General features: G+C 49.1%; 1 protein-coding gene across 6 annotated transcripts in view; it reads right to left on the bottom strand.

Moving 5' to 3' along the window:
- Positions 1 to 14,842, bottom strand: part of KIF1C (kinesin family member 1C) — a 54,559-nt gene that overhangs the window by 22,641 nt on the left and 17,076 nt on the right. For all 6 annotated transcript variants that reach the window (XR_014504337.1, XM_083410083.1, XM_083410086.1 and 3 more), the window contains 5 exons: positions 8,893 to 9,037; positions 3,442 to 3,518; positions 2,277 to 2,456; positions 1,425 to 1,490; positions 1,154 to 1,332 (listed from right to left, as the gene is read on the bottom strand). Coding sequence is in view for 5 of the 6 variants with exons in the window: in XM_083410083.1 (XP_083266209.1) it covers positions 1,154 to 1,332; positions 1,425 to 1,490; positions 2,277 to 2,456; positions 3,442 to 3,518; positions 8,893 to 8,998 (608 nt within the window). In the remaining variant the exon portion in view is untranslated. The remainder of the gene's footprint in view (positions 1 to 1,153; positions 1,333 to 1,424; positions 1,491 to 2,276; positions 2,457 to 3,441; positions 3,519 to 8,892; positions 9,038 to 14,842) is intronic.

Genomic DNA, 14,842 nt, shown 5'->3' with positions numbered 1-14,842 from the left:
TTGGAATCCTGCTTGTGGGTTTCCTGGCTGGTCTCTGTGAGAACAGGGTGCTTGAGTAGATGCCCCCCCCCCCCTTTGGCCTCATCCAGGAGGCTCTCCTTACGTTCTGGGGGCCCTGCTCATAAGGACAGCCTGTTGGATCAGGCTGAAGGGGCCCATCGAGTTCGGCACCCTGCTCCCACAGTGGCCAACCTGATGCCCAATATAATAAACCAGCAAGCAGAATGTGAGCACAAGAGCCCCTCTCTCTTCCTGCCATTTCCAGCAACTGGACTGCGGAGGCAGAGCAGAACCATCCTGGCCAGTAGCCATCGACAGCCCTCTCCCCCTCGAATCTGTCTCTTTTCAAGCCATCCAAGTGGTTGGCCACCCCTGCCTCCTGTGGCAAGGAGTTCCACAGTTTGTGCTGCATGAAGGAGGACTTCCTTTTTACCCACCCTGAATCTCCCAACCTTCGGAGAAGAGTCAGTGGAAGAAGATTGGAAGAAATTTAAAGACTACTTACAGAAATACTGCAAAATTAATGAATGTTAGAATGATGTTGGATTGAAGTTAAGTGGTTTTTAGCAGCAATGTTATAAAGGAATATGTAAAAATGGATTGTTAACAGGCAATAATCTAAAGCTATAATATATTAAGATAAAAGATTAAGATAAAATCAAAGAGGGAAAGGATTTGCTGAATTAACTAATTAAACTGGAATACAAGAAAGGGAGGTGTGAGGAGGTCAGGGAAACAAACAAATGAAAGATAAGATATGGAAAGACTGATCTGTTTTTAACTGTTTTTACTTTGTACTTGCTTTTTCTTTTCATTCTTTTTCTTATTTTTGTAATATGTTGAAATTTTAATAAATATCTTTTTTTAAAAAAAAGAATCTCCCAACCCTCATGGGGTGTCCACCCAGTTCTAGTGTTGGGAGAGAGGCAGAAAAATTTTCCTCTGTCCGGATTCTCCCATGCCAGGAATCATTTTATAAACTTCCATCATGTTGCTTCTCACTCGCCTTTCCTCCGAAAAGTCCCAGGTGCTCTAACCTTTCCTCATGGGGCCGTCACTCCACCACTGCCCCCTCGATCATTCCGGTTGCCCTTTCCCGGCTCCCCAATACACTTTCCGTGGCGAGGCTGCTCCCCGGTCCCCAGAGGCATACCTGGCTTTGTTGCCGCAGTCCATAAGGTCGGCAATGTCTTCATAGGAGGTGACGGCCAGCTTGGAGAGGTCTTCGACGTAAGGGCCCATGATGGGGTGCTCCCGCACGCGGAGGTTCCCGCGGCTCTTGGGGTTGAGGAGGTCGCGCACACGCTCGCAGTAGATTTCCATGTAGCTCACCTGGGGAAGCGGGCAAGGCGGGAGGGGCAGGCTGTGAAAGGGCACGGAGACGAGGGGCACAGGGGTCGGGCGGGGAAGTGGGAAGGGCTTACCTCCACGGAGTAGGAGAGGTTGGGGCATTTGTTCTCGTTCACTCGGGCAAAGAGGTCTTCGCAGAGCTAGAGGGGGGAAACAGAGGCGGAGGAGGTGAGACGCCCCAGCCGCACCCCAGGCGGAACCACGGTGGACCAGGCTTCAATTCAGCCAGGCAGAGGTGGCTGCTTGTTTCAGGGTACGGGTTAGTGTTGTACACCATTTGCTGAAACTAGGATGTAAAGCTACTGGAGGAGACTCTTGGTAGTCCCATGGACTGCAAGAAGATCCAACCTCTCCATTCTGAAGGAAATCAGCCCTGAGTGCTCACTGGAAGGACAGATCCTGAAGCTGAGGCTCCAAGACTTTGGCCAACTCACGAGAAGAGAAGACTCCCTGGAAAAGACCCTGATGTTGGGAAAGATGGAGGGTGCAAGGAGAAGGGGACGACAGAGGACGAGATGGTGGAACAGTGTTCTCCATGCTACCAGCATGAGTTTGACCAAACTGCGGGAGGCAGTGGAAGACAGGAGTGCCTGGTGTGCTCTGGTCCAGGGGGTCACGAAGAGGCGGACACGACTAAATGACTAAACAACAGCAGCCTTTTGGTCATTTCACCATTATTGCCTCCTCTCCTCGCTGCCTTGCCTCTCATTTCAGGGGAGCGGAGTGCAACTTATTTGGCCGAGTGGTTAGAACACTCAGCTGTCCCTTAGGTGTGATTTCTGCACTGCAACAGGTTAAACCAGATGACCCATTGGGTCCCTTCCAATGCTACAATTCTGTGCTTCTATGCTATAAGGGTCCTAGGGCTCCCACCCGCCATTCCACCTCTCCCTCCAGGCCCTGGCCCCACAGACCCCGGGCCCCACCTGAGGGATGATGCCTTGCTGGTCCTTCTCCTGCTTGCCCATCATGGTGTAGGACTTGCCGCCGCCCGTCTGCCCGTAGGCGAAGATGCAGACGTTGTAGCCCTCGAAAGAGTGCAGGAGCATCTCCTCCCCAATGTCCTTGTAGACCTGCCTCTGGGAAGCAAAGTTGGGGTCCTCCTCCTGGAAGGGAAAAGAAGAAGCCAGCACTGCACCGAGTGCGACACCTTAGGAAAACGGGGGGACGAGGCATCAACACACAAAACCTGCCCAAGGAACAGAATCTGGCGGCTGCGGCCCTTAAAATCTGTTTCCAGTTTCTTTTTTTTTGGGGGGGGGGGGACTCGTTGAAATCTCCACACAGATGCCATCGCACCTCTTTGCAAATGCCAGAAATGTTTTCTTCTGCATCACCTAATCGTTGGAGGGGTTGCAATAAACTTGGTGCGTGTTATCATTTATGGTGGCGATGCTGGCTGGAGCAAGGTTTTTGGGATTTAATTTCAACAAGAACTATAAGAATACTACTGTCTGTTGTCCAAAATTAATGCCACTGAACATTTTTTATGATACCAAGGTAGATATGTTGTCAAAAGAATTGGTCTTATGCAGTACATGAAATATGGGAAACAGCCCCAAATCTTACACTTGGACGCTGTAAAGGAGAAAATTACGCATAATTTGAGATTTCAACAAGGTCTGCAACATCCTGACACTTTTTATGTGGTTTGGCATTCCTTTATGACATATGCAGTGGAACCATCAAGACAACCTTCATTGCAAGTCTGCCATATTGGAACTAAACTTGATGATATGAGAACACTGATAGTCTTTCCTTGAATTTTCTTATAACCAATAAACCCCCGCCAAGCCTTGCACCAGGTTCAAGGGGCTACAACCCCCAGTGCCACCTTCCTCCTGGCCCCCAATCCCAAGGGGCTGGCGCCGTCCTCAGCCAGCCTCCCCAAAGTTCTGCACTACAACTCCCATCACCATCCCCAGCGAGTACAACCTTATGGTGCTGGTGGGACTTGCAGTCCAGAACACCCAGGCGGCACCTGGTTGCAGAAGGCCAGCTTAGGTTTCAACTTCATTCTGCCAATTCGCCATCGGCAATAGTTCCGCACCCAGTCCTCATCCCACCTGCCCACCTCCCAAAGAAACTCACCGATGTGTGAGACCAGTAGGAGTAGTCAAAGGTGAAATTCTTGAGGGCATCTTTTGCCTGTTTGGGGTTGGCGATACCTGCAAGGAAAGGAAGATTTAAAAGCCGGGCGTTTCCCAAAGAGCCAGACTTTAGGGATTTGTTTGTTGTTTTTTTAATAATATTTATTGCTTTTTGAACAATTTACACACTACAAAACCAAATAAAAGCAGAAAAAAGAAAGGAAAAAAGAAAAGAACAATACAATACAATATAAAAACACTACATAACACTAGACACATTAAACTAACAAAAACCAAACAAAAACAATTTAAAACACTCAAACAATTTCAGTATCTTATCTTTCATTCGCTTATTTCACCGACCTCCTCACACCTCCCTGACTTTAGGGATTTGGTACTGCTGAGGTCGGGTGGCCTAGCAGGGATTTCTGCATTGCAGGGGGGGGGGGTTGGACCAGGAGACAATGGTGTAGGAAGGGGGTGTGGTGTGGTGGGTGCAGGCCGCCCCATGTGTCATCACTGAGGGGGTGACAAAATGGGAAAAAAATATGTATTTTTAAAATAAAATTTTTAAAAATAAAATTTTAAAAATGGGCTCACAACACTTTTTTTAAAAAATAAATAAATCTCCCGCACCCACCTTCCTATGCCACTGGTAGTGGGGGGGGGGGCACAGGGCACCACACTGCAGGGCCTGCAGCGTGCCTGAGCCACGGGTCTCTCCTGAGGGGGAGGCAGTGGGCAGACTGCCTGCAAGCTCCACACTGCTTTTTCGAGCAGAAGGGGCTTGCGTCTGCCCCGTCCTACAGCTGAGGGGAAGACTGCAGAGAGGCTCCATGCAACGTGCCCTGCCTTGGCTCGCCCCGCCCCTGGCTGCAGGGCATGCATGCTGACCTGGGCACCTGTGGGGCTAGCTACACCGCTGCCAGGAGACCTTTGGGGTCCCTTCCAATTTCACATATTCTCTGGCTTAATTGCCCTTCTTTCCCCCGTGGACCTGGAGGGTGCAAGAGGTTAAGTAAGTGGGGAGATGCCGCTAATATTGATGGCTGTAATTTTGCAGGGGGTCAGGCCAGATGACCCTCTGCATCCCTTCCATCTCTGCAGCTTTTTATCCCCTCCGCTGGGTCACAGAAGACAGCGCTCTTGGCTCAGAGGTTGGATGGATGCCCAGAGCAATTCAGCCTGCAACCTACCTGGCAGGGTTGTTTGGGGGATTAGAAGGGGAGAGAGAACCACGGGTGTCATCTTAAGAGCATATGAGCCTAGCTCCAGGGTCAGGCCTCTAAACCAACATCCTGGAAACTCGGAAGCAGGATCCGAGCGGAAGAGCAACTCTCCCCTCCTGCCTTTTCCAGCAGCTGGTGTCCGGAAGCATTGGTGCCTCCAATTGTGTAGGCAGAGCACAACCACCCTGGCTGGGAGCCATCAGTAGCCCTCTCCTCCTCCATGAATTTGCCCAATCCTCTTTTAATGCCTCTAATCTTGAGCTCCTTGGAGAAAAAGCAGGATATAAATAATACAAAATAAAAATAATAAAACACTGCAAACACTCCTCTCTCTGGTATGTGGGTTTGCTGCTTGGCCTTTAAGGAGTGGAGGTTCGTCCCTGAGTATAATAACAGAGTAACAGAGTTCGCGGGGACCCTCAAAGGCTATCCAGTCCAACCCCCTGCAGTGCAGCAACCACAACCAATGGTTGCATCTGGGAGGAAAGGAAGGGAAAGGAAGCTTCCTCTGCAAAAAGAGGTTCTCTTTCCTCAAAGTAGAGCCAGGGCAGGACCAGCGGCGGAGGAAGCAGCTCGGGCGCCTGGGGCGGCATGCCTAGGGGCAGGGCACACCGTGGGGCCTCCGGAGTCTGCCTGCGTCCTCCCATTCAGCTGCCCTACAGCTGGGGGGAGGCAGCGGGCAGACCCTTTGGGCAGCCTGCACACGCCCAAAGCGCCGTGTCTCTCCCAGGAGAGATCCGTGGCTCAGGCACACTGCAGGCCCCGCAGTGAGTGCCACCGGGCATTTTGCCACCCCCCTCAGTGGTGACCCCTGGGGCGGACCATCCACACCGCACCCCCCCTTCCTCCGCCCCTGGGCAGGACAGGGCGAAAAGCACCAGGGAACAAACACAGCCAATTTCTCCCCTCCCCTGCATTCAATGTGCGTTCTAGGAAATCCGCAGACGGACCAGCACTGCGCTCCCCTCCTTGGAAAGCCGGCCCATTACTCAGCTCTTGGAAAAACATTCCCTGCATAACTCAAATAGCTGCGGCTTTGAAGTTGCCCTCTCAGCACCCCGCGGGCCGGGGTAATGCGTTGGGGGAAAGGGGAATGGCTTCCTCTCTGTGGGAAACCCAGATGCCCCTGCGGGCCACCCCAAGGCCACCAACACCTCTGCCTCCTCCAGCAGGTACCCCCGCACAAGGGCCCCTCAGCTGTCCCGGGGCTAAATATAGACCGGGGGTCAAGCAGCTGGTGGCACAGCGGCCTGGCAGGCGCAGCGACAAACGCCAAGGCCAGGGAGAGAGATCAGGCTGGGGCACAGGGATCAGGACGAGGTCCTCTTGGGGTCAGCATCTTCTTCCTCCAGTAGAGAAAGACACATAGAGTTGGAAGGGACCCCTGAGGGTCATCTAGTCCAACCCCCTGCAATGAAGGAATCTTTTGCCCGACAGGCGGCTTGAACCCATGGCTCTGAGAGTCTCACGCTCTTCCGACTGAGCTGTGTACTTGGAGGGCCCCCCCTATGAGGAACGGTGCGAGGGGCTTTGTGGTATAGGGGAAAGGTGAGTAAGAGGCAACATCGGCTACTTTAAAATGAGGCTGCATTTTAAATTGCATTTTAACCTGTATTTTAAATTGTGTTTTTTTCCCCTCCCCTCTCTTTCCCCCCTATTATGTTTTTCCTGTGATTTTATTGGTGTTAGCTGCCCTCTGGCCGGGGAGGGCGGGGTATAAATAAAATGTATTATTTATTAACATGATGGAAGTTTGTAAAATTATCCGCAGCTAGGAGAAAGTGGATAGAGAAAAGTTTTTCTCCTGCTCTCTCTCTCTCTCTCATAAAACTGGAACTGGTGGACATGCAGTGAACGTTGGGAGATTCGGGACGGATAAAAGGAAGTCCTTTTGCACACAGCACAAAGTTGAACAGTGGAACTCCCTCCCACAGGGGCCAGTGATGGCCACCAGCCTGTATGGCTTTAAAAGAGGATTAGATGAACGCATGGAGGACCAGAGGGCTATCCTTGGCTCCTGGCCACAAGGGCTAGGCTCTGCCTTCGCAGTTGGAGGCAGCGATGCTTCCGAATTCCAGTTTCTGGAAACCACAGGAAGGGAGAAAGTGCTCTGGGGTGCGGACTGTGCCTGTGGCTTCCCCACTGAGTCATCTGAGAGAACAGGAGCCTGGACTAGGTGGGCCACTGGAACTTGAGAAAGTTCCTTTGCGTGGCCTTTCTCAAAAGCTGGCTGGGCTTTTAGTGATTCGAAAAGGGCAAAGCAGCCAATCCTTTCCGTTTCGTAGGCTTCGAAGGGGCTGTTTGCACAAGGACAGGATGGGAAGAGGGTCTGGCGTGCCCGCAAAGCCCACTCCCCACCCCTCTCCCAGCCACCACCAGGCGACAGGATTAATTCGACTTAAATGAGCCCCAAAAGAGGTTTATCCAGGCTGTTTTTCTAAGCCCGGGGCTTGTTGACTTGCTCAGTCAGCCAGAATCACACACAATTCTTCTTCCCATATAACCCTTTTTTAAAAAAAAACAAACCCGTACAACTTTCTCGTCAACTTCCTTTCACCGGCAGAGGACGGTTGTTTATCATCGGAAAGACTCCTTGGAAGAGGTTTTGTAAGATGTTTCAAAGGCTTAATAAAATTAGCAAATGCAAGGTCCACGTCCCCTGACACCGCCTTAACAAAACGACTCCCTCTCATGTGATTTTTATTCTATCCCCCACCCCGTTCCTGATCCGTTGCAAACTTTTTCCAAACTGGGCTTTGTTTTGCGTAAAGTTACAGAGCAGGAAAAGTGGGCTGGTTGGATGCAGCGGGGGGGAGAGAGAAGACCAGCCAAACCACTTGCCCTCCATTAAAAAAAGGCCTTTTGAGGCTGGAGGTGTCCCAGGAGAACTCAGGAAGCTTGGTACAGGCAGCTCTTGGCAATTAATGCTTTGCCCTGATTAACTGATTTAATTAAGCCAGGCCATGTGACAGGCATTACAGGTGACATTCTGGGGAGAGTTAATTAAAGTGAGCAGCAACTCAAAACAGCAGGCAGCTTGTTCAGAGGGAAGCCCACAGATGGAGGCTCAAAGCTCCTGTTCAAATAGGAACCGCAGAGTTGGAAGGGACCCCCAAAGGTCATCCGGCCCAGCCCCCAGCAATGCAGGAATCACAGTTAAATTATCCCTAATAGGTCACCTGACCTCGGCAGTACCAAATTTCAAGAGAAGGGGGAGGGGTGGGTTTAAAGTGCAAAAAAACCCCACTCCTCACCCCCCCTTTGTTGCCCCCTGGGCAAGAAAGAGGAGCACCCGCCTTTTTCCTGGGGAGCAAAGGCAGGGAATGAGCCCAAGTCCCCAATGGCATTTCCAGGGAGGGCCGTGAGACACTCTATGCATTCTATGCATTTTAACCTTGTCATACCATAAATATGCATGCCAACCAAAAACATTGTTAAATCCTTCTAGGTCCAGTATATCTGTATTTTCAAGAAGTAGCCATTCCTTCAGCCAGCAGAAAGCTGCTGCTTCATAATAAAGTTTTAAGCCTGGCAGGGCAAAGCCTCCTCTTTCCTTTGCATCTGTTAATATTTTAAATTTTATTCTTGGCTTTTTGCCCTGCCAGACAAATCTGGATATATCTTTCTGCCACTTCTTAAAACAGTCAGTTTTGTCAATGATCTGCAATGTCTGGAATAAAAACAACATTCTTGGCAATACATTCATCTTTATCACAGCAATACGACCTAATAATGAGAGTTTCAAATTTGGAGACACGCCCTGCCTCTGAAAGCCCAGAAGGGTGCTGCCAGCCAGTGTTGCCAATTCTGAGCTTGGTGGATCAATAGTCTGGCTCCTTGTTAGGGATGTTAGGAGGCTTCCTTGTTTTTCAACAGCTTCTTCCCATAACGTGGCTGCAACCCCAATGATCTGGGTGCTTTTTAGTGGGATCCAAACTATCGCATTTATTTATTTTTTATTTCACAAAATTATTACACCGCTAGATAGCAGAGACTGAAACAGCAGCAATTATCAGTAAAAGCAACATTCAAAAAATAAAACAAATCAATAAACTAAAAACAAATGAAAACATACACGATCCACATTCAGGGCAGGCTTGTCTAAATAAAAATGTTTTCAGCAGGCACCAAAAAGAGCACAGCGAAGGTGCTGCCACACTAAAAAATTGATTAGGCTCAAAGACAGATGGACACACACAAACACACACACACACACCACTTACAGGTTGTTTTCCCCTGCATCTGAATGATACATTTGGCGTCCCGGCTGATTTCGCGGGCGTTGAATGGCCGGACCCGGACGGCCACTTTGACGGAAGCGCCGGCCATTTTGGGTCAAATTTGGCTGCAGCTCACAGGTGGGATTACCTGCAAAAATGGGGAGCAGGGCAGAGGGGGAGAGAGAGAAAGCACACTTTTTTAAATTTTCAGCACTTTTCATCCAAAGTTTTTTGGTGGGTGGGCAGGCAGGGAGGGGATAGACACACATCCTGCATCAAGAGCCACAAAGGAAATTTGCACTGACTAGGGATGAATGATCACACGCTGTCCCTTTTGTAGGTAAAGGGACCCCTGACCATTAGGTCCAGTCGTGACCGACTCTGGGGTTGCGGCACTCATCTCGCTTTATTGGCTGAGGGAGCCGGCGTACAGCTTCCGCGTCATGTGGCCAGCAGGACTAGACCGCTTCTGGCGAACCAGAGCAGTGCACGGAAACGCCGTTTACCTTCCCGCCGGAGTGGTACCTATTTATCTACTTGCACGTTGATGTGCTTTCAAACTGCTAGGTTGGCAGGAGCAGGGACCAAGCAACAGGAGCTCACCCCGTCACGGGGATTCGAACTGCCGACCTTCTGATCGACAAGTCCTAGGCTCTGTGGTTTAGACCACAGCGCCACCCGTGTCCCCTTTTGTAGGTATTCACTGATAAACTCTGTCCTGTTTCCAGATTAAGATGGCCCATCTTCACATAAGTTTAACATCAAGGCTGGTTGGGGGTGGGGGAGTGTGCATTCTGCAAGATGTTTAAAGTTGTCCAAATTATAGTCGCCAGTGAATCTCCTTGCGTTTATAAAGACACAAGAAGAGAAGAAGAGGGTGCTGGATCAGGCCAAAGGGGGCCCATCTTAGCCTGGCCATCCTGTTCTCACAGGGGCCAACAGAGCGCAAGAACATTTTCTCTCCAGCACCTTCCAGCACCTGGCATTAGAAGCGTCGCTGTCTCCAGCTGTGGAGGTCAGAGCAGAGCCATTGTGGCTAGTAGCCTCCAATAGCCTTATTTCCCTCTATGAATATGTCTAATCCTGCCCTGAAGCCAGCCAAGTGGGTGGTCATCGCTACCCGCTGCAGGAGGGAGTTCCACAGTTTAACTACACATGCACACACCTTGCAGCTCTCCAGGATTTACATTTCCAAGGTGCACAAGAAATGTACCGAAAAGCTCCAGGTGATTATAATTATACTGAGTGCCAGGCACCTTCAAAGAGAGGGAGAAGGGCGGCACCGACGCTCCACCCCGCAAGCAAAGCCTTGCAGCTGTTGCTGAGAAAAAAATCACCACCGCCCTTGGCTCCAAGCCGGAGACTCAGGCAGGCAGGTGTCTCGGCGAGACAGGTGAGCTTGTTTAATGGGCTTATAAGGCATAATAGCCTCCCAAAGTATGGGACGCGGGTGGCGCTGTGGGTTAAACCACTGAGCCTCTTGGGCTTGCCAATCAGAAGGTTGGCGGTTCGAATCCCCGCAACAGGGTAAGCTCCCGTTGCTCGGTCCCTGCTCCTGCCCACCTAGCAGTTCGAAAGCACGTCAAAGTGCAAGTAGATAAATAGGTACCACTCCGGCGGGAAGGTAAACGGCGTTTCCGTGCGCTGCTCTGGTTCGCCAGAAGCGGCTTAGTCCTGCTGGCCACATGACCCGGAAGCTGTACGCCGGCTCCCTCGGCCAACAAAGCGAGATGAGCGCCGCAACCCCAGAGTCGGCCAAGACTGGACCTAATGGTCAGGGATCCCTTTACCTTTACCTAGCCTCCCAGGGATCCCTTTACCTTTACCTAGCCTTCATGTTACATCCACATGAAACCCAACAACAAAACCAGATTAAAATACCCCAATTCCACCCCAAGCGTAACAAACGAACAAAAAAATAACCTAATCAGCTCCAAAGAACACCGTCTGATGTCCTAGATCAGTCCTCTAGATTAAGCCGAAATTTGAGGTTACCTTTAGGGCCCATTTAAAATTAGGGTGAAGCCCGGGAAGAGAAATCTGTAATGGGGGGGGGGGCACAACCACTGAGGAGGTCCCACATGCAGTGTTAGAAGCTCAGATATATAAACTAGGCGCCAAATGTCTCCTTAAGCCAGAGTTACAGTCGTGAAGCTGAGGCTCCAATACTTTGGCCACCTCATGAGAAGAGAAGACTCCCTGGAAAAGACCCTGATGTTGGGAAAGATGGAGGGCGCAAGGAGAAGGGGACGACAGAGGACGAGATGGTTGGATAGTGTCCTCGAAGCTACAAACATGAGTCTGACCAAACTGCGGGAGGCAGTGGAAGACAGAAGTGACTGGCGTGCTCTGGTCCAGGGGGTCACGAAGAGTTGGACACGACTAAACGACTAAACAACAACAGTCGCTGAAACAGAATGCCTAGTTGCCACTTGGGGGCCAGACAGCTCCCAAGCCGTATTTGTCAATATGACTTTTTGGTTCTTGAAACTCGTTCTGATTGTGCAGGTAAAATATCGCAGAGAGAATTCGACAGGATGTGTTGCTAGAGTGTGAAAACAGTCAAGATCCAAGGATCCCCAAGCAAGCAGCTCCAGGTGATGGAGATGTCAGGCGCCATCTGAGTATCTTCACCTGGTCACAAGTGGCCAATAGCCAGGTGCAAAAAGCACCTGGTGAGTTTCGAATGCTGCCCATAAGTCTAATAGTTCTTACATGTGGGTGCTCCAGCAGCCAAGCTGACATGTGCCCCCCGTCACCCCCAAGAGACACCCCTTCCTGTGTCAGGTAGAGAGGAGTTCTGGGTTGTGGGTACTCGGACGTGAGGCAATGGCTGCTTCTACACACCCATTAAAAAACGCTCTAAAAAAACTGTTTTAAATCTCACAAGGGAACATTTCAAAGTTCCAGTTTCAGCTCTACAGCACCATTGGTTTCACAGTGTTCTAACACATTTATAACTTGAGTCCAATATCGCTCTGGACATGCTCAAAAGCAATCTTTCTGTTGCACTACAAGCTGTCATTAAAACAGGTTCCACGAATGAGCTGCAGAGAATTAAAGTAAATATCTGCCATCTGAAAACCAAACCATTGAGTCATAGCTGTCCAGCAGCAAGGTAATCATAGCTTGGGCCAGGACGCATCATGCGTAATGCATGTGCGCAGGTGTGCTTCTGCAAAACAGTCTCTAAGGCCCACCCCATTCCTGTGATTGCGATCTGTTTTAGCTGCTTTAAATGGTGACATTTGGGTTGTTTGACATTTAAGCTCTCCTGCTGGTGAAGGATGGGAGTTAATAAATATGAATGATGGTGATAATGATAATAATAACAGGCATTCATACAAGTGTAGGTTCACATTCATAAGAACATAAGAAGAGCTGTTGGATCAGTCTAATCTAGCATCCTGTTTTCCCAGTGGCCAAGCAGATGCCCCGGTGGGAAACAAGCAAGCACCATTCAAGCCCAAGAGCAACTCTCCCTTCCTGTGGTTTTCAGCAACTGGTATTCAGAAAAATAGCTGCTTCCAGCTGTGGCAGCCAAGCCAAGCTATCCTGGCTAGGAGCCACCCATGGCCTTATACTTTTCTTTTTCTAAAAAAAATATTTTTTACCAACAACCAAAACACAAACAGTGAACCCCCCCCCCCCCGGCAGCTGATACATTAGATGATACATAATCCATAATAACATATTCAAATCAACCATATGTCCAATTTTATAACACTCCTCCATCCACAAGGTTTATTTAACTTTTAACATGTTAATTGCCCCAAATTGTTCAAACCTACCCAAATAATTCAATATCTTCTCAAACCAATCCTCCTCTTTCTCACTGACCCTTTCATTCTGTGTATCTTCACAGTTAGGTATTCTAAAATTATAATATTATTCAGGTTTTTTCCTCCATTGGTTCACCCCTAACTCTTCTGCATTTTTTCAATTACTCGCTATAACCTGTCTGGCTGCAGTTACCATCAATTTTACCCATTTACATTCCTCTTTTGTTTTTAACTTGGTGCCACTCAGACTAATAAGAACCCTTAATTTAGATATTCCCACCTTCCTACCCACAATTCCTGATATTTGTATACCAATCTCTTTCCAAAATTCATTAACTAACAGACAGTCCCACCACATATGACTGTATGTTCCCATCACTCCACATTTCCTCCAACAATTCTCACTTCCGGATTTCGTAATATGATATAACCTTACAGGTGTGTAATACCATTTTTGTACAAACTTCAACCCTTGTTCCTGGATTATCCTAGAGGTCACAACAAAGGGTGGTTGCCAAAAGATTCTTTCCCAATCTTCATCTAAAATCTGTTCCTGAATTTCTAACTTCCAATAATATTCTTTCAAACTTTCCTTTGGTGATTTCCCCTTATCTAATAAAACCTTATACAATTTTGAAACTATGTTGGCCCTATCTGTCCTAGGTCACACAGGACTATAGCCTTATACTTAATCTTAAAGCCATCCAAGTTAGTGGTCTTCACTGCCTCCTGCAGGTGGGAGTTCCATAGTTTAACTAGGCGCTGCATGTTGTTGTTTAGTCATTCAGTCGTGTCCGACTCTTCGTGACCCCATGGACCAGAGCATGCCAGGCACTTCTGTCTTCCACTGCCACCCGCAGTTTGGTCAGATTCATGTTTGTAGCTTCGAGAACACTGTCTAACCACCTCGTCCTCTGACGTCCCCTTCTCCTTGTGCCCTCCATCTTTCCCAACCTCAGGGTCTTTTCCAGGGAGCCTTCTCTTCTCATGAGGTGGCCAAAGTATTGGAGCCTCAGCTTCAGGATCTGTCCTTCCAGTGAGCACTCAGGGCTGATATCCTTCAGAATGGAGAGGTTGGATCTTCTTGCAGTCCATGGGACTCTCAAGAGTCTCCTCCAGCACCAGAATTCAAAAGCATCCATTCTTCGGCGATCAGCCTTCTTTATGGTCCAGCTCTCACTTCCATACATCACTACTGGGAAAACCATGGCTTTTACTATACGGACCTTTGTTGGCAAGGTGATGTCTCTACTTTTTAAAATGCTGTCTAGGTTTGCCATTGCTTTCCTCCCAAGAAGCAGGCTTTCTTAATTTCATGGCTGCTGTCACCATCTGCAGTGATCATGGAGCCCAAGAAAGTAAAATCTCTCTGCATAGAGAAGGATTTTCTGCTACCTGTTCTGAATCTTCCAATATTTGGCTTTATTAGAGTTCTCATGTTGTGAGAGCCTGGGCGGCAGGGGGGTGGGACTTTTCTCTACTGACTTAATTCTATAAACTATGTCACCTCTTCTCCCCAAAGCAGTCAGGGACATTTGTGGCGTCTGCAAAAACAGGCTCAACATCACATTTTCAAAAGATCAATTAGTCTAAAAACCAGGAGCAACATCTTCCGAAGATCAGGTTACTGGAGGGGGAAGGTGGCCTCCAGCAAGACATCAGAGCTGCTGATTTTAATCTGCCAATCGCAGCCGGAGCTCTTAAGCAGGGCAAATCCAGGGCTGTTTGGGTTGGGACATTCTGCACATTCAACACAAAGGAAGCAGAGAATTAAGTCCTGGGCGCACAAGGCAGCAGCGCTTGAAGGCTCCCAGCTGCCACAACCACCGTCACAAAAAAAGGGAAAGAACAGACGCAGGATTCCAGCACTTAAAGCTGTGAGGACACATTTGAACCTGGGCACCCTTTGCGAAATTTTAAGGACAGGGAGGCAGGAATGATGTTTAGCAGGATTCCCAGAGGTCAGGCAGTATTCTGCCTAAACCTCTGTCCCTCTGCTGGACCAGAACAAATACAGACTACGAGTAAATGTGGAAATTTGCATGGAATCATAGAGTTGTAGAGTAGGAAGGTACCACTGAGGGCTACCCAACCTCTGCTTAAAAACTTCCAACCCAAGCGAGTCCACCACCCTCCAAGGTAGTCCATTCCACGGTCCAACAGCTTTTTAC

This window comes from Podarcis tiliguerta, assembly GCF_965153285.1.
Source record: "Podarcis tiliguerta genome assembly, chromosome: 13".
In the NCBI taxonomy this organism is placed as follows: Eukaryota; Metazoa; Chordata; class Lepidosauria; order Squamata; family Lacertidae; genus Podarcis; species Podarcis tiliguerta.
The sequence above is the reverse complement of the archived record's forward strand: the minus strand, read 5'-3'. Positions and strand labels throughout refer to the sequence as shown.